The following is a 24958-nucleotide window of genomic DNA, read 5'->3' on the forward strand; positions in this document are numbered from 1 at the left end:
AAGCAGATATGAATTGGTCAGAATTGAGATCACATGACCATCTAAGGAAAAAGAGGTTGAGAATTTTAAATAGAGAGAAATAACTAACCAAGGTAACAATAGCTTACTTATATATACTGGGGAACAGATACAGAGTGAATGAATAAAAAATAGGCCTTTTAATATGATTAAAAACCCTTATACGATGTAATATTAAAATCAATGAAGGATGGCTTAGAAATAGTTGGTCCCACTTCCTCCTGACTTGATCTTGGCGTTCTCTAGACTTATCATGCATGTCTATACGCCTCCGCTTCTCACCGTCATAATGTTGAAACCACAGCACCGATAGACTGTATACAGATAACTACAGAGATCTTGCTTTTGAGATGCCTACAGGGCCAGGCTCGCACGAGTGTGTTAGTGCAGAGTAAAACATGCACAGAATACGCTGTACCAATCTCCCATAGGCGGCCATGTTATCACTCCAATGAATTGCACAAAATATGTGCACAAGGAAAATTTCAGCATGCCCTATCTTGGAGCGTATTAATGCGTGCATACACACCAAGATAGTACATGGCGATGGATGGCACGCAGCCAGTATGCAATGTCATTGTGTACTGACTGTGTGCCACGAGTGTATATCTTGCAGCCTCCACACTACGAGAAATGGTCATGTGAGCCCGGCCTAATGGCCCTTTCACACGGGCCAGCAGTCATTTAAATAGCTGCACGAACGCTGACGTCACTGCTTAGGTCATCAGTGTACCTGTAGAGCCTTTAGACTAGAAGATATCGCTGACTCCTCGCTCAGCACTACACTTTGTATGTGAAGCACAGAGTGGGGAGCGTTTACATGCAACGAGAAACCAGCGACCCAGAGATTGTTTTTTGCTAACTGAAAGTCAACGATAAACAACCGTGAATAAATGGTGAGCGATTGTTTTGCATTTACACTGAATGATTATCGCTCAAATTTGTTTGTTTGAACAAATGTTGAGCAATTATCGTTACGTGTAAACGGGCCATTACACACACGGATGTATTCTGTGCCGAAAGACTCAGCAGTGTACATGCGTATAAACAGCAGAATATTTCATTATCTCTACTTGCAGCTCTCCCTTTGTGAGTTTCTTTCTCTCCCCAACCTCTCTGCAGTTCATTGAGTACTGATGACACATCCCCTGCTCTAGCATTCCTACCAGTAGATTAAGAGCTAGCAGACAATGGACAGCAAAGTAGAAGGAAAGAAGAAAGCACTTTAGAGGGATTTTTCAGCACAAAAATATCATTTTAGGTAAATAAAATAAATAGCAGTTTTGCGATCACACTTGCTATCATATAACCCTAAGTTGCTTGAAAAATAAGTGATGCTTTAGGCTTCGAGGAGATATGCACTTCCTAGCTATTAGCAATCTAATAATAATAATCTTTATTTGTATAGCGCCAACTTATTCCGCAGCGCTTTCAGGCATGGATAAATGCAAAACAATACAACAATTACAATGTGAGGTACATTGGGTTAGACACAAATGGGTTGGGGGTGGTACAGGAGGTGCAAGGGGGAGGGGGGAGGAGAGAGACATGGGGAACACAGGCAATCGGAGATTTCATGTGGAAATCAGTTATTAGAAGGCAAACAGCGTGGGGCGAGGCACTAGGTCAGGAGATTTGGTATGCTTCCCTGAAGAGGTGAGTTTTTAAGGCACGTCTGAAATTTCGTGCATCGGGAATTGTCCGGATGCCTTGGGGTAGAGCGTTCCAGAGAATGGGTGCTGCTCTGGTAAAGTCCAATCTGACCAAAATAATAAATAGCTCACCTCCTTATATAGAGTTGTGTATAGTTCTCTACAAAATGCTATAGGGCATATCCAATATATGTTAAAAAATTCACCTCCAAAGATTTGGATTTGGGATGCTTTGATGAATCACAGTATCTAAACTTTAACAATAAAAAACTGTGACCGGATTTCAATTGTGGAATCCGACAATTGTCACCCGCATAGACGATCTGTGGTATTCCGCACCCATTGAAAAAAATAAAACATTCACTTATCACTCAGATAAGCGGATAGCGATTGCGATTTCCGCTAGCGGATTTAAAATTGCAGGATGTTTTATTCTTGTGTGGAATCTGCATGGACGGCTTCCATTGAAGTCAATGGAAGCTGTCCGACCCACAGCCCATTCACAATTGACATTGTGGATAAGCCATGGGTACTTATTTCATTGCCTAGTGCCGGCACGGGAAGAATGAATATTTAAAAAAAAATCTGTACTGCGCATGACCAACGGCTAGCGTCTGTTGTCATCTGCAGTACAGGAAAAGTAGGTACGCGGGGTCGCCAGCATGCAGAATCTAGATCACCCGTGAGAGACCAGCCCAAAGGTCACTTTGCACAGGGTGACTATCGCTCATTGCCCCGTGTAAAGGTACCTCGTGGCATTTTAGGGCAAACATTTCCTGCTCTTTAAATTCCCATTTAGAACGGGGCATTTGTGCGCTTGCATCCTGATTATGTCGTGTCTTGACTTTACCTTTGATTGTGACCTTGGTAACATTTGCTACGAACCTGCACCCATGAAATTGGATTATCTTCTTAATCAGTGAAGGCGCTCTGAATACTACTCCTTCATTTGAAAATGAAATTTCAAGTTTCGCCAAAGGGGATTCATAACATACGTGATTGCAAAAAGGAGACACCATATCAATCCGGCAGTCAAAATATAGACAGTGTAATTGTGAAGCTGGCTGTGGAGGATAAAATGTGACATGCCTATTCATCGTTCCGCATCTCCGTGGCTATGACTGCTGAAGTGTTCGTATGAAAATGAATTGTATTTCGTTATTTGCTCACTTGTCATGTTCCTTTTTCTATAAAACACATAAACTTGTTTTTTCCGTACATTTGCATTTCCATTATTGTGCGGAGGAACATTTATCATTACCAGATAGCAGAACTGTTGGAGACATAACCGGGGAATAAAGTGTTATTAGTTTGTGTCACTACAACATTCATCGTTGATTAGTTTTACTTACAAAAATGTGACAACATGAGTTTCCTCTATGGATGCCTATGCGGGCTCATCAAACACATTCACAGCCAAGTCCCATCATCGTGATCTTTTCTGACAAGTTTGACCAGTTTCTGGCGCACACAAGAGGCCTTCAGTATGGAACTTGCCCCTCATATGACACCAGCATCATTCTCACTGACTCTCTTTCATAAAACATGACTTGACTGATGTTCCACTGACTTGTTTCTTGCCATTTCTAGACATTAATATTCAGTGCAATCAGTAGCAACAAACAGAAACTAACTTCAAGCCCCTGATGGAAAAGCTATAACTAAGTTCTGCCCCAGCTGTCATAAGCAAATTATAGTACTGGTGTTCTGTTATGTGGCCATTAAAAGACTAACTGCACCTCTGGAAGGAAAAATACTTTCCATTAGGACTTCAAGAAGTTCTCCCACTATAGGAAATTAGATATGCCATCACTTACTGATTCGGACTGCTGGAGCCCCACAATCTTTAGACTGAATGGAATGAATGATTTTCCTTGCACATCAAATCTCCCAGCCTACCGGCTCGCATGATACTGCCCTATTTACGTGAATGAAGCTGCATCACTGTGTCTTGTTTCATTGGTGGTTGGCAGATCTGCTGTGCAGGATAACTGTTACTTTTTCCCGAGAACAAGTAAGACGTCCAGAGGGTCAGACGTCCACCAAATAGAATGTTATGGCATTTCCTAGAAATATGGAATAAGGTTCCTAGAAAGGAATTTACCTTTTTCAATGATTTACACCAAAAACATAAAATTGGCTTTATATTAGTAAATCAGAAGTTAGCAATGCCATATGACAGCCAATTCTCCAAGATGATCAGAAACGATAATCATATTAGTTTTCACCTTTGAATTAAAGGGCTTGTGCACAGCCCTTCCAAGAATGCGGGGTCCAGGGTGAACAGCCAATTGGCATTTCCAGCAATCAGATGATTTTGTTGGGGCAATCTGTGCCTGCTATAGGGTAAATGTAGCATTGAAACATCCATGGCAGGCTTGCTAGATATGGTCAGTTCAGATGGTGTATCTATGGAGCTTTAGTCAGGGTCTAACCTACCAGAAGGTCTGACAGAATACCAGCCACTCTTACTAAGTGCTCTTCATTTTGAGTCATAAAAGGGGGTCTTGAGTGCATGATCCTGGTCTCTGATGTTCATATTCTCTAAAAGGGTATATGAACTGTGGACGCCATCCTGGCACAACCCCTTTAACTTCACGGTACAGTAGGCTGTCACTTTGTCAATTGTCAAATAGTCAAGGCTAACGTTCTTGTCATGGTTACCAAAAGGCAAATAAGACACAATTACCAAATTATTGCTCTTCTAATTTACTAATATGTAGACATTTTTTAATGTTTAGGTGGATATCTCCTTTATACACTATTAATATAAATCTCCCTCCCCTGACTGATAAAAAACATACAGTGTTGTCTGAAAACTCATTCAGCCAATACCTATTCTTCCCGGTTCTCTTATACACATGGACACTCACATGCAATATCAGTCATTCCTGAAAACAATTAGCTAGTTTGATGATCCATATCTAATGTATATGGCCAGCACTACTTTCACAAATGTTGTGATGCTTGACCCCTCATGTGTCATGGGCATAGAATAGAACAATGAAACATGTGCATGTAGCTCTATGGAAGAGATTGAAAATAAGCAAATATGTATAACATTTCTTATAATGGCATCTTAATTTAAAAAATAACCTTAAAACTTGTATACAGTCATGAAGATTAGATATGTACTCTATAATTTGTAGTTTGATACATTAATTAAAACCCGTTTTAATCATGTGAATTCTTGTTACCATTTAGATTAATAGTGGAAAGCTGCAGTATAAATTTGATTGCGGCAGTGGTCCTGGAATGGTGTCTGTTCAGAGTATCCATGTCAACGATGGCCAGTGGCACACAGTGTCCTTAGAAGTTGACGGCAACTATGCCAGACTGGTCTTGGATCGTGTCCATACTGCATCCGGAACAGCACCAGGAACTCTGAGAACCCTCAACCTTGACAACTATGTGTATTTTGGAGGACACATACATCAGCAAGGTTCTAAACATGGAAGAAAGTTGCCGGTTACCAATGGCTTTAGAGGTTGCATGGACTCAGTTTTTCTCAATGGCCAGGAGCTCCCTCTTCATTCTAAATTAAAGAGCTCGGTACACATAGAAGAATCTGTGGATATTTCTCTAGGATGTTCGCTGACTGCTGCTGATGCCTGCTCTGGCAATCCCTGCCACAATGGTGGGGTCTGTTCCCTCTTGCCCAATGGAGGTATGTCATTCTGGGAATTGTGTATCCTATTATAAATGACCTAGATACAGTATATAGCGTAACTGTGTTTTTGGTTGACATTATTTAACGCTTTCCTAAGAGGTCGTATATTCCAAAACTGCTGATTACCAACTATGCAACATGTTCCCTTTTGTGCCATAAAGTCTAGATGAGAAAATCTATCTTTAATTTTTATCTAGAGCCTTGCACACAATCAGCCATAAAAGAACTGATCCTTCATTTTAATAGCGCTATTGTTAAAATATTAATGGAGCCACAATGCAAAACGGATTTTATTTAAGGGAAGGTAAAATGAATGCAGCACATGGATAGAGATCGGTGTTGTGCAATACAAGTCAGCATTTTTAGGCTATGCCCAAAGTCCATATCCTCCTAAATAAATCATTATGGATAGAGTGTCCATAGAAAATGTGTTTTTCTAAATACCGACCCCTTATTGTATGTTATTTTTATGCTGTACTAAAGAGTCTCTTCTCGGTAAAGCTGCTGCTTGCTTTTCCCTGGGATCAGCATTTCTTGTTAGGAAAGAGATTCATTTCTGTAAAGGGCAGCATATGGCTGGTTGTATGCAGATCCCAACCAGTACTGATACTAAGCATATGTTTTCTTGATAATTTGTTATTAGATTTTCGTATCACATTTGACAGCAGATATTCATCTACCGTATAAAAATACTTTCATTATGCAGTGTCAGAGCATGCTAAGATGGAAGGGATAGGGTCATCTCTCCTGCCTATTCTCTCTTCTCTACTAGCTATAGTCAAGAACCATGTTGAGTATAATTCTCTGCTCTGCAAAATGCCCATTAATTGTAGTGCTTAAGTTGGGTCCAGCCAATCATCTGATGCTGTATGACGCCTCTCAAGTCCCTTTGATAGTTAATTTCAAGGTTGTGACTTCCAGGTTGCAGGCGCGGGGACCAGATGACGTCACATGTGAGCCCTGAACCGGCAGGCTCATGTACAGTGCCATTTATCACTGGGGAATTAATACCTCACTGTGGATCCAGTGCTCATTGGCTGGCTGGGCTGTCTTTTAGCCCAGTCAGCCTATCATTCTTCTTCTGAGGGTATTTAAAACTGCTCCTTGGAGCAAGGGGTACTAGTTATACTATTTGTGTCCTGGCCCAGACTAGTTAGCTAGTGTTTGTCCAGTTAGCTAGTGTTTAGGGTTGCTGTGCTCTGTTGACTCACATCCTGTTGTTCTGATTACAGAGATTCTGTTACCTAATCTTAGATCACGTCTCTTCCATAGTGGGGTTGTCCTCTTTGTGGCGGTTGCTCCGCTTCAGTGGCCGATTCAGGTTAAGAAGTTTGGGTTTTACCAAGTCGCCATTACAAGTTGTTGTCCATTACAATCTGCAATCTGTTTATCCACTCTCTGGCAAGACTTATACCAAGCTCCATATTTGATCGTCACTGGTTGTTCCATCTAATTCATACGTGACAGTTGGATTTCAGTTGCCCAATCCTTTTGCTCTTGGGCAACATACAAAACACCTGCATGCTCAGATGATCATACATGTGTATAGGGAAGGGAGTCAGGAGGGATAGCTGTCACTAAACAAGCTGATAACTGGAGCACTTACATAGCAGTTCCCTGGCAATATGAGCTAATCATGACAGCTCTTCACACTAGGACCTTATGATCAGCTTGCCTTCATGGGACCTATAATTAAAACAAGTTTGGCCAAAAGTCCATATGTACTGTATATTTATATGCCTATATTGCTATTTTATATATAGGTCTCTAACTACATTCTGGAGCCCCTTAGTCATTTTTTGTTTTTTTTCAGGTTACTACTGTAAATGTACACCAATGTTCATGGGGACACATTGTGAGATTGCCATCAATCCTTGTTCTACCAACCCGTGCCTCTATGGTGGAATGTGTATTGTGGTAAAGGATGATTATTTCTGCAAGTGTAGAGGGGAATACAGTGGCGAGAGGTGAGTTATAATTTTCACTACTTTATCTCTTAGTATCATAGTATGCAAGGCCGAAAAATGACATATGTCCATCCAGTTCAGCCTATTACCCCCAATGTTGATCCAGAGGAAGGCAAAAAAAAACCCCTAATGAAGTAGAAGCCAATTTTCCCCATTTAAGGGGAAAAAAATTCCTTCCTGACTCTAATCTGGCAATTGGAATAATCCCTGGATCCTCAACCTTTTTGAAGTTATTAATGATTATCATGAGAAAGATGGGAAAAAACAAGATATATGATTGTTCCTTGCTTATTGTATAATAATGTTTCCTTGTATTGCAGATGTCAGTTGGGTCCATATTGCAAAGACAATCCTTGCAGAAACAGTGGTAAATGCATTGACAGTTTAGATGGTCCAGTATGTGAATGTGAACCTGGTTTCCATGGAGAAAGGTATAGAGATTAATTTCCGTTTATGGTGTCAGGTTTATTATTTTATATAGGTTCTACATATCTTTGGTTCAACGTATCAATATAAGACTATGTAACAAAAAATTCTAAGTATTACTTAGTCATGTTGTCCTGTGGGGTCTGTTATACACCAGTATATAGTATTCCGTATGGAAACTAATTAATCGCTGTGGCCAATTAAAAACCAGACTATTTTACTTCATCGGATATCCTTTCTAATATAAACAGTTACCAATGGATATTTATAAGCAAGGAAACTGTATGCATTGTTACTAATATATGATTAGAAACTCCTAAACCTCAATGCTGTACATTTGCTCTCTGACTACCTTCGACGATTCTAAGTGATGGGGTTCTATAAAGTAATCTACATAATGTTTAATTAAATTACTCAACAATAATTGCAATCATTGTCTGTAATAAACATATCACATACTTATATACATTCCACAACATTGAAATTGCAACACCAAGAAGGAAAAGGGAGGTTAATGATACGCGAATGATAAAAATGAAACAAAACATTCAAAACATTTCGATTTATTCAGTATTGATTATGAGCACCATGTTCCACAAAAATACATGCACTTACATACCTTGGCATGTTATCAAGTGAGGTTGTCTGAGGAATGTCCTGCTGGCAGCTCCCTTTGTAAATGCCAATTTATGACGTCTCAGAGCGGCTGCAGGCCATGGTAACACGTTTAGCCCACACAGGCTGCTCATAGTCTGATGAGCAACTTGTGGCCTGTCATGCTGAAATACGGCCTCTGGGACACTTCTGAGCAATGGCTGTAACACTGGTTCCATGACCAAATCAACATAATCCTGAGCTGTTAGTGTACCTGGAATGAAGGCTAAAGGAGTCAGGCTATCCTACATTATGCGACCCCACATCATAATCCTGGGAGTAGGACTGATATGATGTTTCCTTGTGAAGGCTTCTTCATAGCATTGCCAGGTGGTCTCCAGACCAATCTCTAGTTATCATTGCATTCAAGACAAAAGAGAGACTTATTGCTAAAGAGGATAGACATACATTACAGCCTCCATTGCCATCTTGATCTGCACCATAACAGCCTTTGAGAGCGGTGGGGTCAATGAGGTCAATGGAAAACTTAGATGTCTGGCTCATAGCCCTTTCTCGTGGAAGTATGTTCTGATGGTTTGTGTAGACTCTATTCGATACCCTAGGTTTGGGATGTGATGTGATTCTGTACTCGCAGTACAGAATTAATTAATATGCACCATTCTTTTAATCTGCCGATCCGTATTTGCTGAGGTTTGCCTCAGTGCACCTCCTGCAGTCATTTTATTTCGTTGTTGTTCTCCCAACCAAGGGGACACGCAACATTCAACAGTCCTGACATTTTGCCTAAGTGCATAGTGATCTGCCTGAGTGATACACCAAGGTCTTTCACTTCAAGGATACTATCCCTTTCAGTGTGTAACAAGTGGCAATAACTGGCACATTTACAAACAGGAGGCATCGACCGATCATAACATAAGACTTTATCGGATTTTTGAGGTTTCATGACTGAATTAATTTCCTTTCAATGTGGCTTTTATAGCATTGAAGTCCCTCCCACATGCCACAGATTGGAGCTAGGTGCTTGAAAATTTGAACATTTTCGGTTCTTAGCAACACTTTCTTCTTCCTTGACTTGTATAACCTTATGCCGTGTCCTTGGTGTTGCAATTTCAGTGTTGAGGAGTGTATGTATAGACTTCTCTGTCATCATGGTAGCCTATAATGAAACCTCAGTCACTTCCATGACATTTAAAAGAAGGATTTCCACACAAACTGTATTTTGATATGAAAACCTTATGCAGAATTTACATGTGCAGCTTTCATAACCACTAACAGTTTTTTTTAATCTCTACTCATTTTTATAATTGTAGGTGCTTAATTGACATTGATGAATGCCAAGATAGCCCATGTAATAATGGTGCCCTTTGTGAAAATACCTATGGCTCTTACAACTGTACTTGCAGTCATGGATATGGTGGAAAGCACTGTACAGACATTACCATCAATAAATATGTCTCGACCTCCTGGAATATTAGCCTGGCTGAAGTCATTGGGATTATTGTGTTCATAGCCGGCATTTTTTGTCTTGTTGTGATCTTTGTTGTGTGCCGAATAGTAGCCAGTAAAAAGAAGAAGAGGCAGCAGGAACCTGAAGACAAACATTGTGGGACCACTTCAGCGTTCTTACATAGACCATTTTTAGATCCTAAAGTGAACAAAAATATCTACCCAGATATCCCACCACAGGTGCCGGTCAGGCCCATATCTTACACTCCAAGCATTCCTAGTGACTCTAGAAATAACCTGGACCGAAACTCTTTTGAGGGATCTACCATTCCAGAGCATCCAGAATTCAGCACTTTCAATCCAGACTCTGTGCATGGACATAGAAAAGCAGTAGCAGTATGCAGTGTTGCTCCAAATCTGCCACCTCCACCTCCATCCAATTCTCCATCTGACAGTGACTCCATACAAAAACCAAATTGGGATTTTGACTATGATGGTGAGAATGCACCTTATTTTCAAACTTTATGGCTCTGTTTATGTGTTATTATTAGTTACAACACATTGGTACCTATTCTATTTGAAAATGGGAGTCTTCTGACCTCCATTATTCACATTACAGCAGCAACATTTCCTATATAAGTGAATGATGTGGCTGGGCAAGCATGCAGCCCTAGCCGATGGAGTCTACAGTACTTCAAAAGAAGCAACTGCATGTAAGTGCAGCCACCTCTCCATTTACTTATATCCAGAAAATGGCATGTGCGAACCATTTTATGGGTCTTAAGACAGTGTTATACAACAGTTTTTTGGGATATTCTTGAAGTTCCAGTTAAGTTAGAACTTATTCAGTCCAAACCAAACTTTTTGCGGAATTTCACCAATCCTGCTGAACGGAACTTTTTAAAAGTTAGCTCCACACTACCCTGTTTCCCCGAAAATAAGACGCGTCTTATATTAATTTTTGCTCTCAAATATGTGCTATGTCTTATTTTCAGGGGGTGTCTTATTTCGCCGCGGCAAATCTGTCTGTGGCCGCTAATCCCTCAATTGGCCAGCTTTGTGGACAAAATTTCTCAGAAATCTCGTCCACATGGGACAGCAAATCTGTCACGGCAAAGCTGGGAGAAGCCGGTGTTGTGGTGCGGATTCACTGGCCACAGAAACGGAAAAGCGTGCAGCCAGGTCGCTTCAAAACAAGCGGCTGAGTGCCGTGGGTTTTGAAGCAGCGCTTTCCCGGCGGAAATCTCGCTGTTTATTGCTGTGGCCAAACTGCGAGATTTCCACTGGAAATACGCTCTGTGAGAACCCAGCCTTAAGAATCACACACAGGTTGCCTGACTCACACACAGAGCCATAAAAAAATAAGGGCTGTAAAGTAACATACCTGTCTGCAGACAGAGGTTCCTGTACCACTTGTAAGCAGGGATGGTATTGCAGCTTCCGGCCACCAGGGGGAGCTCATTACAGCAGACATGTACAGCAGGAACAGAACGTACAGTATGGACTTTTCCAGCCAGCAAGGGGAGTTCACAACAGCACACTCGTACAGCACAGCAGGGACAGAATAACAGCAGACTGTCTGCAGATCTACCTATACATCTGGAGGTAGGAGACAACGGGGATGGCAGCAGGGGACAGGCCTCTTGACTTGCCTGCACACTTTACTATGCCTTACTATCGAGGTGCCTTATATTTGGGACTTCTGCAAAATTCAGGGGGTGCCTTATTTTCAGGGGGTGCCTTATTTTCGGGGAAACACGGTAGGTATAGAATTACCTTATCTTCCGTTGGGAGAAAATGGAGGACCAATACAGGGCACAATATATGCAAATAAGTATGGTTGACCTCTGCTGTAACTTGAAATAGCTTTGAGAGCGATTACACACAGGACATGAACAGCTTAGCTCTACCTTAGTGGAGGTACCTAGCTCTACCTAGTATTGTTAAATTGCTTTCACATGAGTCTTCTCTATATGGTGGCATATTAAAATGTTCAGGGCTGCTCTAGTTTGAAAGGTCTTGTTTAGTATCAAGATAAATTAGTACCAAATATATAAACCATGAAGTGTTAGAGACAGCTGTAATATCCGGAATTTTTCTCAGTTATCAAAGTGACTGTTTGTACTCTACTATATTATGCGCTCATTCCTAATTTATGGGATTGTTGAGCACTTTACTATGAGTATTGTGGCTTTAAATACTTTATTCATAAGCTTAATGTCTGTGAATAAAATGCACGCTTAATTACATATATAATAGATTTGAGGATATGTTTGGATGTTTTTCAAGTAGGCTTCTTTACAATTCAGAATATCTGGGGGGTTTTATCTCACTTTTCAGAGGCCCAATATTTACAATCTTACGATATCCATGTATTCCATCCCATTTAAGAGTAGCCAATAATCCCCCAAAGAACAATACATGCTGTTGTGCACATGTAATCTCAACAAACCATTGAATCAAATTGCTTTTTTCTTCCTTGGAGATTTGTTCTCTGTGTTGTATCATTTCAATTATTATTTCATTTGAAAGTAATTCTGTGATTGTTACTTTCAAACATATTTTATAGCTGCTTTGCTTGAACTGAACATCTACAGAAAGCCCTCTGGGAAATGATCAAAGGTAGATCATATTAATTGAGTGTCCTTAACATTGTGACATTGTGTCTCTTCTCTTGCGCTTTTAGCTAAAGTTGATCTTGACCCGTGTCTTTCAAAGAAATCTCTGGATGAAAAGCCTTGTCATCTCTACAATCCTCGGGAGAGCATGTCTGAGATTCAGTCTCTTAGTTCCTTCCAATCAGAATCCTGTGATGATAATGGTATGTATTAGGTTTTATACTTGCAGACATATGCATATGACATTGGATATGTAATAGTTTCTCTAGTTAGCTGGACTATGTCAAACTTGCAGATCCTGAAATATCGAGTACATGAAAGACAGAATATGTAATTATTCTTCTTAACTTTTGCCCTTCACGTCTTGCAAAACTGAATGACTCCACTTATAATATTTTTAGAACTTCATCAAGTTTGAGGTGAAAAGTTAATATAGGATTGGGATAATCTAAGTGGCTCCACCAAGAAGAAATTAAACAAAGAAGGACTATCCTGAGGCCATCAATATAAGCTTGGTGGCAGTCTGACCCTTAAGACCCCCTCTCAGCGGCAAAATTCTAAAGCATTCTGGCTTTCATTGTTCAAGCTAAGCTCACATGACATTTTTGATCTCCACTGAGCTTTTTATCAGGGGGTTATGTTTGAATACCTCAAAACAATCTTCAAACAAATCCCATAGCTGAACCATTCACTTTAATGAGTCAACTATGCTATTATGTCCTTCAAAAATAGATGTAAACAAATGGAAAGCAGGTCAAATGGAGTCCAAAGTTTACACCTTTGGATACAGTTTGCCTCATGAAGTGTGTGGTTCTACTGTGGGATGTGTTTGAGTACCATTTTCAGGTATTGAAATGTTACTTATTTCTAGAAAATTCAGCTGAGATGGAAGACATTATGTAAACTTAAGTTTATTCAAGTTTAGTTCTGTATATTCCAGTATTGCTAATATGTACTTAAAGGGCTTTTACCAAAATCATCTTTTATCACCCTCCAATGGGATGGGTAATAAAAGTCTAACTAATGCAGGTGTCTGAGAACAGAGGTCCAGTGTCCTTCTCTACTCACTGTTGGATCCCATTGCAGAGAGCAGGAGATTATACATATATGCAATGCTACTTTATTCAAAGGGACTGCCACAGATAGCTGAGCACTTGTACTCATTTTCTTCCAACAGCCCCTTTAAATTGAATGGAGCAGCATCCATGCATGCTCGGCCTCACTCTCTTCCTGATTGTGGGGAGTACCATGAGCCCCCAGTGAGGAGGAGATGAGGACACAGGATTCCAGCTCTCGGGTCAGTGGGGAGACCCCAACAGGCAGACTTTTATCATCTATCCTGTGGATAGGTGATAAAACTGAATTTTGGTACAACTTTTTTGAATTGAACAGAGCTACAGTAGCAGAGACAGTCCCACATATGGACAAGCCATGGTGCCTCTGTAAAGCACTCGCCTCTTCATCCTGCCGATTGGCGAGATACTGAGGGGCATATCTAGACTTGTCAGACGTTGATGTCCTATCAGAAGAGTAGACAGTCAATATTTGAGTCCAGGAAAACCCATCAGCACATATACAATACAAGTAACAATGACTCATTCTAGGCCTTTGTTTTCCCATGCCAGAACGGTATAATATATATAGTATACAATTATATACTTTCTGTTTTAAACTCAGCATATATCTTCTGTCTTCTTTAATACGTGTAAAGAAAACAACATGGGAAGCTAGATTTCACCACAGCTTAGCTCCATGAGTCTTATGTTCTAGAGCTCTTTGTAATATGCATTAATATTTAGTTTAGAAACCTTTAAGACATTATGCTAAGGAAACATACTGTACTCTTCCTTCTGAGGACTCTGAGTGAAGCAACAGAATGTTGATTTACTGTACAGTTCAGCTGTCTAAAGTGCTTATACCCAGCCTCTCGTATGTAAGAGCCACTCATCATGATTAGTAGTTAATTAAACCTTCTTGTTAAGGTTAAACCCTCACACACTAGAACAGATGCAACCTCATTTCTTAGTTTCCTTCATAAGGACTTGACTGTTAATCATACACTAATGCTTGCTCTGCATCTGTAATCACCGGCTCAGCTATGAAAAATGACACGTTTATAGCGTTTCTACTGTAGTTGGTCAACAAACTTCCAGGGAGATTTGAGGCAGAAGTTGTCTTTTCCTGTAGGCCTCTTGTAAAGATGTCTCCTTTCTTTCTTATGCTGCGACTACAGTTCCTATTTGGATCAAATCACCCCTCAGCGAGAGCAGAGTTTGACAAGGGGCTCATTGTAAGTTTGATGGAATTTGTAATAAAGGAAGCAGTTCAAAATGCAAGATAGATAGATATTAGATAGATAGGTAGGTAGGTAGGTAGGTAGATAGGTAGGTAGATAGGTAGGTAGATAGATAGATAGATAGATAGATATGAGATAGATAGATATGAGATAGATAGATATGAGATAGATATTAGATAGGTAGATAGATAGATAGATAGATATGAGATAGATAGATAGATAGATAGATAGATATGAGATAGATAGATAGGAGATAGATAGATAGATATTAGATAGATAGATAGATAGATAGATAGATAGATAGATAGATAGATGATAGATATTAGATAGATGATAGATAATAGATAGATGATAGATAATAGATAGATAGATAGATAGATAGATAGATAGATAGATAATAGATAGATAGATAGATAGATAGATAGATAGATAGATAATAGATAGATGATAGATAATAGATAGATAGATAATAGATAGATAATAGATAGATAATAGATAGATAGATATTAGATAGATGATCGATAGATAGATAGATAGATAGATAGATAGATAGATAGATAGATAGATAGATAGATGAATAGACCTATGACAAGGTGTATATAAATAACATTGTTAAGGACCCATGAGATGTAAGGAGACGATCCGGGCTCTCTACTTTATGCTTGTTTTCTAGCTGATTTTAGTTCTCCCTATTGTTCAATTACTGATTTATTTCATGACCCTGAGCAATATAGATTTTTACATCATTTACTCATGTTTAATGTGGATTTACAGGGAGACTAGAGTTATATATCACTCTGACTTAAACTGACTTGTTCTAGATATATGAGAGTACACTTGTCAGATTAGTAGAAAAACTATAAAAATGCAATGCTGCTTCCTTTATTGCTTTTCATTATTGGGTTTATTATAACCGTATATGCAGTACTCACTTTTTCTTTAGTTTTTGTATTGTGAGTCCATGTGTAGTATTGTGATGTGTTTGTGATTGTATGCAGTACTCACTTTACTTTATAAATATAAATATCATTAAATGAAGGGGTAATATCTTAAGGTGGGCATAGATGTAATATGGCCATATGATCTTGTGGCTGAAACTATAACGATCACATTTGTAATGATGATTCAGTATTTCCATAGAACATATCTGCATGTATCATGTTATTTGACAGTAGTTCCAACCAATTATAATATGCTGATGTTTATGAATCTGATCAGCAGGGGATCTCTACATCTATGGCTACCTTTTGTTATAACACTCACTAAATTAAGGCATGATATCATAAAGGTGTTATCCAGGAAGCAGCAGCTGGGATACACCTGGGTCGGAGTGGAAGCAGTTTTTCAGCGTGTTCAGGAAGACTGGATTAAATGTTTAACTATCCGACAGAATGGTGGACACATGAAACACATTATGTAAAGAACTTTGTGAAATATGCCCAAAGCTTAACTCTTTAAGAAGTAAAGATAAGGCAGAACGAACACTTCCAAAGTTTCTGTATAAATTCTAGCCAAGCCTAATATACCACATGACCCCCTCCCCATTTGAAAAACTTGAGCTGAATTCAATACGGGAGAGTTCAAAATGGCCGATGAAAATGTCTCCCTCACAGTTAATACTTTCAAACGTAGGGAGTCAATTTACTCATCATCACACCAGTCGAATTGGTGCATCCAGACTGTTTTCCTCACTATATATATATATATATATATATATATATATAAAATGTATATTACACATATCTTGATTTGATTTTAGAGTCCTAACCTTTTTGCATTCTGTACAAGAAGGATCCCTGTATCCTTTTGGTGAGGGGGGACACCCACTGGCAATAATTTCTTTCTTGCGCATAGGGAGAATGCCACGCAAGAAAGAAACATAGAGAGAATGCCGCGGACTTCTGCCACAGCTGTGGCAGGAGTTTCCTTCATCCCCGCGGGACCGCGGCATGCTAACCCATTGCTTTCAATGGGATCGGCTGCCGATCCCATTCAAAGCACTGCTTTCTGGCAAGCCCCGCAGTATGATTATCGGGGAAGGGCTTGAAATATAAGCCCTTCCCCAATAATCATCTATAAGTGGTAAAAAAAAATGTTAAAAAAAATTACTCACCTCTCCGCCGCTCAGACGCGTCCTCCGGCTGGCTCCCCTGCACTGCTGTTAAGCTCTTTCAGCAGGTGGGGATTTAAAAATCCCCGCCTCCTGAAAGGGCTGTGCTGATTGGCTGAGGGCTCAGCCAATAGCAGCTAGTGCTTAGCTATTGGTTGAGCGCTCAGCCAATGACAGATAGCCCTTAGCTATTTATTCATTTTTAAATCCCCGCCTGCTGAAAGAGCTTAACAGCAGTGCAGGGGAGCCAGCCGGAGGACGCGTCTGAGCGGCGGAGAGGTGAATATTTTTATTTTTTTTTACCACTTATTGATGATTATCGGGGAAGGGATTAAATATTGAAAGCAATGGGATAGCATGCCGCGGACTTCTGCCACAGTTGTGACAGCTGTGGCTGAGGATTCCTTCATCCCCGCGGTCCCCGCGGGGATGAAGGAAACTCCTGCTACAGCTGTCACAGCTGTGGCAGAAGTCCGCGGCATTCTCCATCTCTTTTCAATGGGGCTAGCGCTGCTGCTGGCCCCATTGAAAAGGCTGGCGATATCCCGGTGTGATGCCATTTTTTTTCTCGCACTGCGCTGCGAGACATTTCCTTTACTCTCGCAGTGCAGTGGAGAAAAAAACGCCAGTGGGTGTGAGCCCTTAGACTGATAATTTGTGACAGCATGTACCTCATTTCCATACATATTAATCTATACCAAACAAATGTGCTTTAGACACATTATATTGGCTTTAAAACTGAGAGAACATTTTTTTTTATTGAAACATCCATATCTCAATATGTGTTGCAATGTGAATGAATGTGGTGGTTGAATGGTTTAATGTGATGTACTTAGTGCTTTGATTCTGTTTTTAAAGCAGCTTGAAAGTATTAGATTCTAGTCCCTGCAATTACGTGGCAAAGAAAGGATCCTAAATTGATGGGTGGACGTTTAACCGGCCTGAACACTACTGTTACTAAATTATAGTTCTGTGTGTACTTTACTGTATTCTTCAGCAGTGCTACTAAGTTACTATATGGCTGGGCTTATCCTGTATCCTAGCACATATATGGAACAAGGATTTCTACATTTAATATCCAGGTTTAAAGGGTACCTGTCACATTCCCACAGCCCCCTAAACTAAGTTATGGTGCTCTTATGGGACGTGATGTATTTTTTATACTCGCCCTCTCCCTTTAAGGAAGTTTACGTAACGCAATAGAGCTTTAGCCACATTTTATGTAATAATAATTTTAGTCAAATTTGCCCATGCTATAGGGTTTCTTGTCTGTCATTCAGCAGGAAAAAAACTAACCTTTTTGTTTTTCTTACTTACCGTATATTCTGGCGTATAAGGCGATGGGGCATATAAGATGACCCCCCAACTGTCGCATTATATGCCTGGAATACGGTGTAAAAAAAAAAAAAAAAGTACACAACTTCCCCCCTGTCATTGAATGGCTGTGATTGGCTGACGGCGCGTGAGTTAGCCAATCACAGCATTAGCTTTCTGGAGGCGGGGATTTCAAGCCCCGCATCCAGAAAACAATGTAGAACGTCGGGGGAGGTGATTACTTTTTTTTTTTTTGTATACCTGGTGTATGCGCTGAAATATACGGTAACTCATGAGATGCATTTTCTGATTTTCTATAAATAAAGCTTAAATACTATATAAATGAAAAGTTCTACAACTAATACCCTTTGTCTTCCAAAACGTCAGCATTTTCAAGATATTAGTTTGCTGTCAGTGAATAAAACTTCCATGCAGAGACGGTAATTTCTACATATCTAGTCCTGATCTCAGCTGAGACATCGATACAACTGCATCCAATCTAGGCAATGCTCTGTGATCTAAACAGTGTGAACTCTGTAACTGATATATTGTTGCAAAGGAGAAGAAAGATTTCCTCAGCTGCTCATGTATTTCACTCACAGGTCTTTGCCAATGCTGGATATGATTGAATGTGAGCATAGAGTTCAGGCTTGGGGTCTTCGCCTTCAGGCAGAGGAACTGGTATGGAGGCATCTGGGGCAATGGGTCATTCTTGCTTTGGGAGCAGGATGGATTAGACAATTATCAGTAAATGACATACTGCATTTGCGCACATGTGCAAGGTTTAATTGGCATTGTGATCAAAAGGTCAGGAATAAACAATAAGTAGGGATGAGCGAGTATACTCGCTAAGGCACTACTTGCTCGAGTAATGTGCCTTAGCCGAGTAGCTCCCTGCTCGTCCCGAAAGATTCGGGTGCCGCCGCGGGGCGGGGAGCTGCGGGGGAGGGCAGGGAGGAACGGAGGGGAGATCTCTCTCTCCCTCTCTCCCGCCCGCTCTCCCCTGCTCCCCACCGCAACTCACCTGTCAGCTGCAGTGGCCTCCGAATCTTTAGGGACGAGCAGGGAGATACTCGGCTAAGGCACATTACTCAAGCGAGTAGTGCCTTAGCGAGTATACTCGCTCATCCCTAACAATAAGTAGTTAATTAGAAATTTAAAAGGCGGGTATCTTCCAAAGGTAAGCAATCATGGTGGACCCACGTCATCTTTTACATAAATCAATAAAATATCAGATATGTACATCTGTTTTTCCAGGGTTTATGCCATTGTATCATTAAGGAACTTGCTTACCAAAAATGATTGTTATGTATTTCTGAGAAAATACGTCATTCTCAGGGTTGTCATGAGTATTCTTATTTATGCTTAGGATTTTAAGAATACAGGATAGTATAGAATATAGAATAAGGATAGTATATTTAATAATACAGTATTGATCAGAATGACATACAGTGACAGAATACAAGTATTGATACAATTAAGAAACAAATCACTCTGACATCATACTTTGGTAAGGGCGTGAACAGAGATTCATGACTCCGTTCTGGCCAGACTGGTTCTGGAAATAGGCCCAGTTTGCTGCAACATCCCTGAGTCTCCGAGAGAAGCTCACAAATGGTTCTGGAGCAGACATTTTTGCTATTAACAGTAAACTTTAATAAACAATGAACTACAAATGAAAAATGCAGTTCCTGTCCCCAGGCTTCTGTCTTGACTGTAAATGGGTAGGTAGGTACAAGTCCTTATCTGAGTCCTTATATTAGTGTTTTATAGTGATTCACATATCCGAATGAGCTGTTGTGGCCAGAGCGAGCAGAGAGGGAGTGAGATAGCAGTAGATTCTTAAGGTTCTCGTGACTCGTATCCACACAGAAGATGTCACATCCATAAAACGAGGTGCGACTCTCAAAAACACATCTGTCCTTTTCCAGCAGAGTAGCCACACTTCACCTTTCTGGTTCGCAGAATCAGGTTTTTCCAGTTCAAATCGCTCACAACCCATTCTACTTGGCAAGAAAGCATATACAAAATAATGAAGAACAACACTACAAAGAACAGCACCCCTTACATGTATCCATGTCTTAGTAACTTCTGTATATAACAGCAGTCTTAATAGACAAAAGCAGCAAACTAATATCTAATACTTTCAAAATTGTTATAAATCGAAACACAGGTCATTTTAGAAAGCTGTTGTCAGGACCGGCGGCTCTTGGGGTCTCCGTGCCCGCACTACCAGTCCTATCACCTGAGCTGATCGGGTGTGGCGCAGGGGAACCCCGGTCTTGGTGACCTCCCCTGGCCGCCGGTTCCGGCCGCGCGTGTCACTGTTACCATAACTCCCGAGCGCTTTTGCTCTGTCTCTGCAGGTGCTGGGAGGGGCTCTTCTCCCAGCATCTGATTTGGTCCTGCTGCTGTCAGACTTCCCGCCCCAATCAGCCTTTAAACTCCTCAGTTTCTCCTGATCCATGCCAGTGTATGTTTGTCTCCAGTACCCAGACCCCAGTTCCTTGACAGTTGTAGATCTTTTCATTTATACAGTGATTGAGAATTACTAACAAAGAAAAACCAAAAATGAAAAACCCTCTCTAATTCATTTGAGTCATTCACATTTGGGCTGTTATATGTTAATTCTATGTAGCCCATGTGACTGATATACCATATAAGCCTTTGTGTAATTTGCATCCTTTATATACAATATTCAAATCTTTACTATTTAGCTGAGTAAAGTATCAGACTGTGTATCACATTATTCAATCAATGTTCATTCATATGCTTGACCCCATAATGCATTACATATCACCCAGCACTGCGCCCACACATGTTCTTTGTCTAATCATATACATTTTGATTTCTTTTTTTTTTATGTGCAGTTTCCCTTCAGAATTATTAGAAAGGAAAAGTCAAAAAGTGCTAAGAATAAACAGTGCTGTAGAGTTTCCTTAAAAGGCCACTCCAGCAACAGAAGCACAGTTTTCTATTCCTATTTCTATCCCCCCACACCACTCACCCGATTGCCTGTAACGATCAGGAGGTCTCCTCTGTGTATTCCAGTTACTTCCATGCAGTACAGCCCCCTGTCTGATACTTATCAGGCACTATCTTGAGGCTGAGATTTTTAATTTCAGTTTCACTTCTATCCCATGATGTATCACCACAGCATTAGCTGATTCTATACCATTTGTACCTGCTGGGTAGACAGTTTAATTATCATTAGCTCCTATAGTCTTCTAAATAATATGCACAATAAGTATACAGTCAGGAGGATGAGCTGTTATCTCCTCTATTATAACTGTGTGACAGGAGCTGTTTGATCATCATCAGTAACTTTGACCCGTGTCTCCTGGTAGGCTGTTTCTGTGGTAAATCCATATAACAGCATCACACAAACTGAGAATCTGACTAGAAAATGAATCCATTACCCCAAGTAGGTCTGAGCTGGTTAGAATTGAGATCACATGACCATCTGAGGAGAAGGAGGCCTGGATTTTCAGATAGAAAGGGATAACTAACCAAGGTAACATTAGCTCACTTACACTAGGGGAATAGCTACATAGTGAATGAATTAATAGTCTTTTTACATTATTATATTAGAACCCACTTCTGACTATAAGCATGGATGGTACAATAAAGGAGGGAGTTTGTCCAGTACATGTTTAAGTACATACTGTAGTTGTCTCAACTGCGAACCTCTTCTATTCTGCATAGGAGTTTCTTGTTGATATCACTGATTATCACAGTATTATTTTTCTTAGGTTTCCATTCTTGCTGTGTGACTGTGCTTTGTAGAAATATCATTTGCATGCCCTGTTAATTGTGTAGTATTATACTTATCCATGGTCCTCAATGGTTTACAATATTTAACTTCGCTCTCCTCCATTCATACGTCACATGTAGTTTCTGTTATTTCTAGGATGTGATTATGATCTTTGTACTTATTGTTATATTGGAATTAATAGTAATATTATATTATGTTTGTTAGATAATTATTACTTCTACTGTTTATACATACTTCAGTAAGAAATATACCCTGTAAAGTGACCGGCACATTGGCATTAATCACGCTGTTCTGTTCCCAACTCTGTTATCCATACAAGACAAAATCAAAAGCAAATAATGGATGATATAATAATCTAGTGTGGGACATTCTACTCTGCGATGTCTACTGGCCACATTATTGTCCTATGACAAATCAAATCCAATGAATAACCAGAGGCTAATCATACAAATAAAACAATTTTATTACCCATTTCCAACAAAACCAGAACTTCTACAGGGATTTGAGAAAACAGGCAAAATAGATAGAGAAAATCAACCTTAAATGCTAATTTCATTGTCCCAGGTCAGCTTTTGATCCAGAACAATGATTGGAATGTATGTGTCACCAGACAGGCCTCTGGGTGTTACATTATCCACTAGATGCCCTCACAAACAAAGCAGTGGGAGTAATTGGGTAACTGTCAGTTAAGACTCATTCAGCCTTCTCAATGCAACTTATTGGGCAAAAAGCTTGCGCATGCTAGTTTACATATATGCAAGAGGAATTCTTCACCACATCTACAGATGTGGTACTTAGGGAGCAAAAGGACTTTGAGGAAAGACGTTCTTTTAATATGACTAATTTATGGAACATCTAGGTACTTTGGTTTGGCTATGATCTCTGTCTCCTTGGTGGCTGAAATTAGAACACTATCTGGGTATTGGGCTACAGAATAATAGGCATCCACTTCTGATGGAAACTGTACAGCATCAAAATGTTATTGCAAAGGTTATTGATCTTTTACAGGTGAAGTAGTGAATAAATATCTACAGTGGTAGGTTACATCATAATTTATACCTTAAAAGGCCACTGGGATGAAAGCAGATTTTTCCATTCCGGCCCCACCTACCTGCTCATTTCTCTGTGCTCTGCTAACAGTCCCATGATGCATCAGCACAACATTACATGAGCAGCTATAGATTGTACCATCTCTGCCTGCAGGGAGGACACTGCCATTTCATTATGTATTCCAGTAAATAAACTACAGACCATAAATATACAGTCAGGATGCTGAACTGTGATCTCCTCAACTATAAATGTGTAGCAAGAGTAAGGATGAGTGAACTTTTGAAAAGTTTGGTTCAGACAGTTTGCCTTATTTCAGAAATAAGTTTGGTTTGGTTTGAATTAGTCCTAACCGGAGCAGAACTTCACCAATACCCCTAAAACTTATGTATAACACTGTATTAAGAGCCATAAAAGTTATTTTCCTCAAGTTCTCCCCCTCCCAATGTTCCCCGGTGGTTAGTGTTGTTGCCTTCCAGCACTGGGGTCCAAGGTTCAAATCTGACCAAGTACAATATATGTCTCCACTTCCTCCTCCATAAATGTTTGCACTGTATAAATTAAAGGCGATTATTATGATGAGGAATGAAGAAGATGATATAGTTTTAGTGGACTTGGCTGAGATGAACTGCTTGAGATTCAGGTTCACACCAGTCAAACTACTAATGACGACCTGTCTGTCCGTGCATGAGTGAGTGGGTTTGTGAGTGACTTACAAGGAATAACTGACCAAAGTAATACTCGCCGACCTATATATACTGGGGAACATGATGAATGAAAAAAGTTCACAGGAGTGGCCGTTTAAGATCTTCACGGGTGGACTTGAAAATTATACATTTTCCCTACTTGGGGTATTTTAAAATAACCGTTTCTTAAGTGTCCCCTATATTATCACATGCATATCTCTTACCACGTGTCATGTTTAAATACAGCATTCACAAACTTTATACTTATATTGGCACATTTTCATTGTATAATTCTCCATTCATTGTCGTGGGTTAGGCATGGTTATGTAATTTACCATAGTAAATGGAATACTTGTACACTTACCTATATAGGCTTGTTTTAATGTGTTTTTTCTTCTTACCTTTTACAAGCTTCCATTGTGACAGTAATACACCTTGTCAATGCTGTTGTTGACTCGGTGGAAAATGAAGGTATATATGTGTACGTGATATTATTGCTGTGCTTTACATTCTGGCTGCCTAATTTGTCGTATATGACAACCTTGCATGTCTTTATATGGATGCCTGTTTGTCAATGTGATAACATTGTTGCTCAGTACTGTATATATTACCTTTACCTCCTATGTGGTATTATATATTCCCTGCCTAGTTCCGTTGTAGTTGTTTCATTAGAGTGATACTGTATATTTTGTGATGTTTCCACATGACTGCCCTTTCACTGAATCTGCCATAAGTAAAGAGGTGTTTTATGATGGAGGAGATGACGATATGTCATACATTTGTGTATTTACTGCATAACAGTTATGGCTCTAAATCACTGAAAACTATACTCAGAGGACCAAGAAACAGATGCTCAGCTAATTTGCTTGTAGACAGTAGAATAAATAAATTGATACAAATCCTTAGCTTGTCAGTGAACACATTGAAGCTGCCATCCCAACTGGAATACAATCCACAGTAGCGGCGCACCTAAGGAGCAACATCCGGAAGTTTCACAACTAAAACATCTGGCATTTCTTGAGTTCTTCAAAGTATATCTTATATTGGATGCCGTGAAAAAGGCAGTCATTATGGAAAACATTTCCTACATAGATTGCATTAATGTTCTTACCTTTGTGCATAATACATATGTCTAAAATAGTCTACAGCCATGTAGCATGTCAGTAAGGCAAGGATACAAGACAGCTTGCAAGTGAGTTAGTGCGTATATTCTGCATTTTAAAGAACTTTTTTTTGTATTGAAAAACATTAGGGCCCATTAAAGTGACCCTCGGATTTTCAGGACAAAACAACCCGCAGTCGTTTTTCTCTGCCATCC

General features: G+C 39.9%; 1 protein-coding gene across 6 annotated transcripts in view; it reads left to right on the forward strand.

The window, feature by feature from the left end:
* The window catches only part of FAT1 (FAT atypical cadherin 1), a 235408-nt gene that overhangs the window by 203740 nt on the left and 6710 nt on the right, over positions 1-24958 (forward strand). For 3 of the 6 annotated variants that reach the window (XM_066573420.1, XM_066573418.1, XM_066573421.1), the window contains exons 22-27: positions 4875-5337; positions 7154-7307; positions 7628-7738; positions 9659-10290; positions 12481-12615; positions 24052-24111. In XM_066573420.1, coding sequence (XP_066429517.1) covers positions 4875-5337; positions 7154-7307; positions 7628-7738; positions 9659-10290; positions 12481-12615; positions 24052-24111 — 1555 coding nt within the window. The remainder of the gene's footprint in view (positions 1-4874; positions 5338-7153; positions 7308-7627; positions 7739-9658; positions 10291-12480; positions 12616-24051; positions 24112-24958) is intronic. The other 3 variants (XM_066573422.1, XM_066573423.1, XM_066573424.1) reach the window with 1 other exon arrangement.

Source organism: Eleutherodactylus coqui, chromosome 7 (genome assembly GCF_035609145.1).
Source record: "Eleutherodactylus coqui strain aEleCoq1 chromosome 7, aEleCoq1.hap1, whole genome shotgun sequence".
Lineage (NCBI taxonomy): Eukaryota > Metazoa > Chordata > Amphibia > Anura > Eleutherodactylidae > Eleutherodactylus > Eleutherodactylus coqui.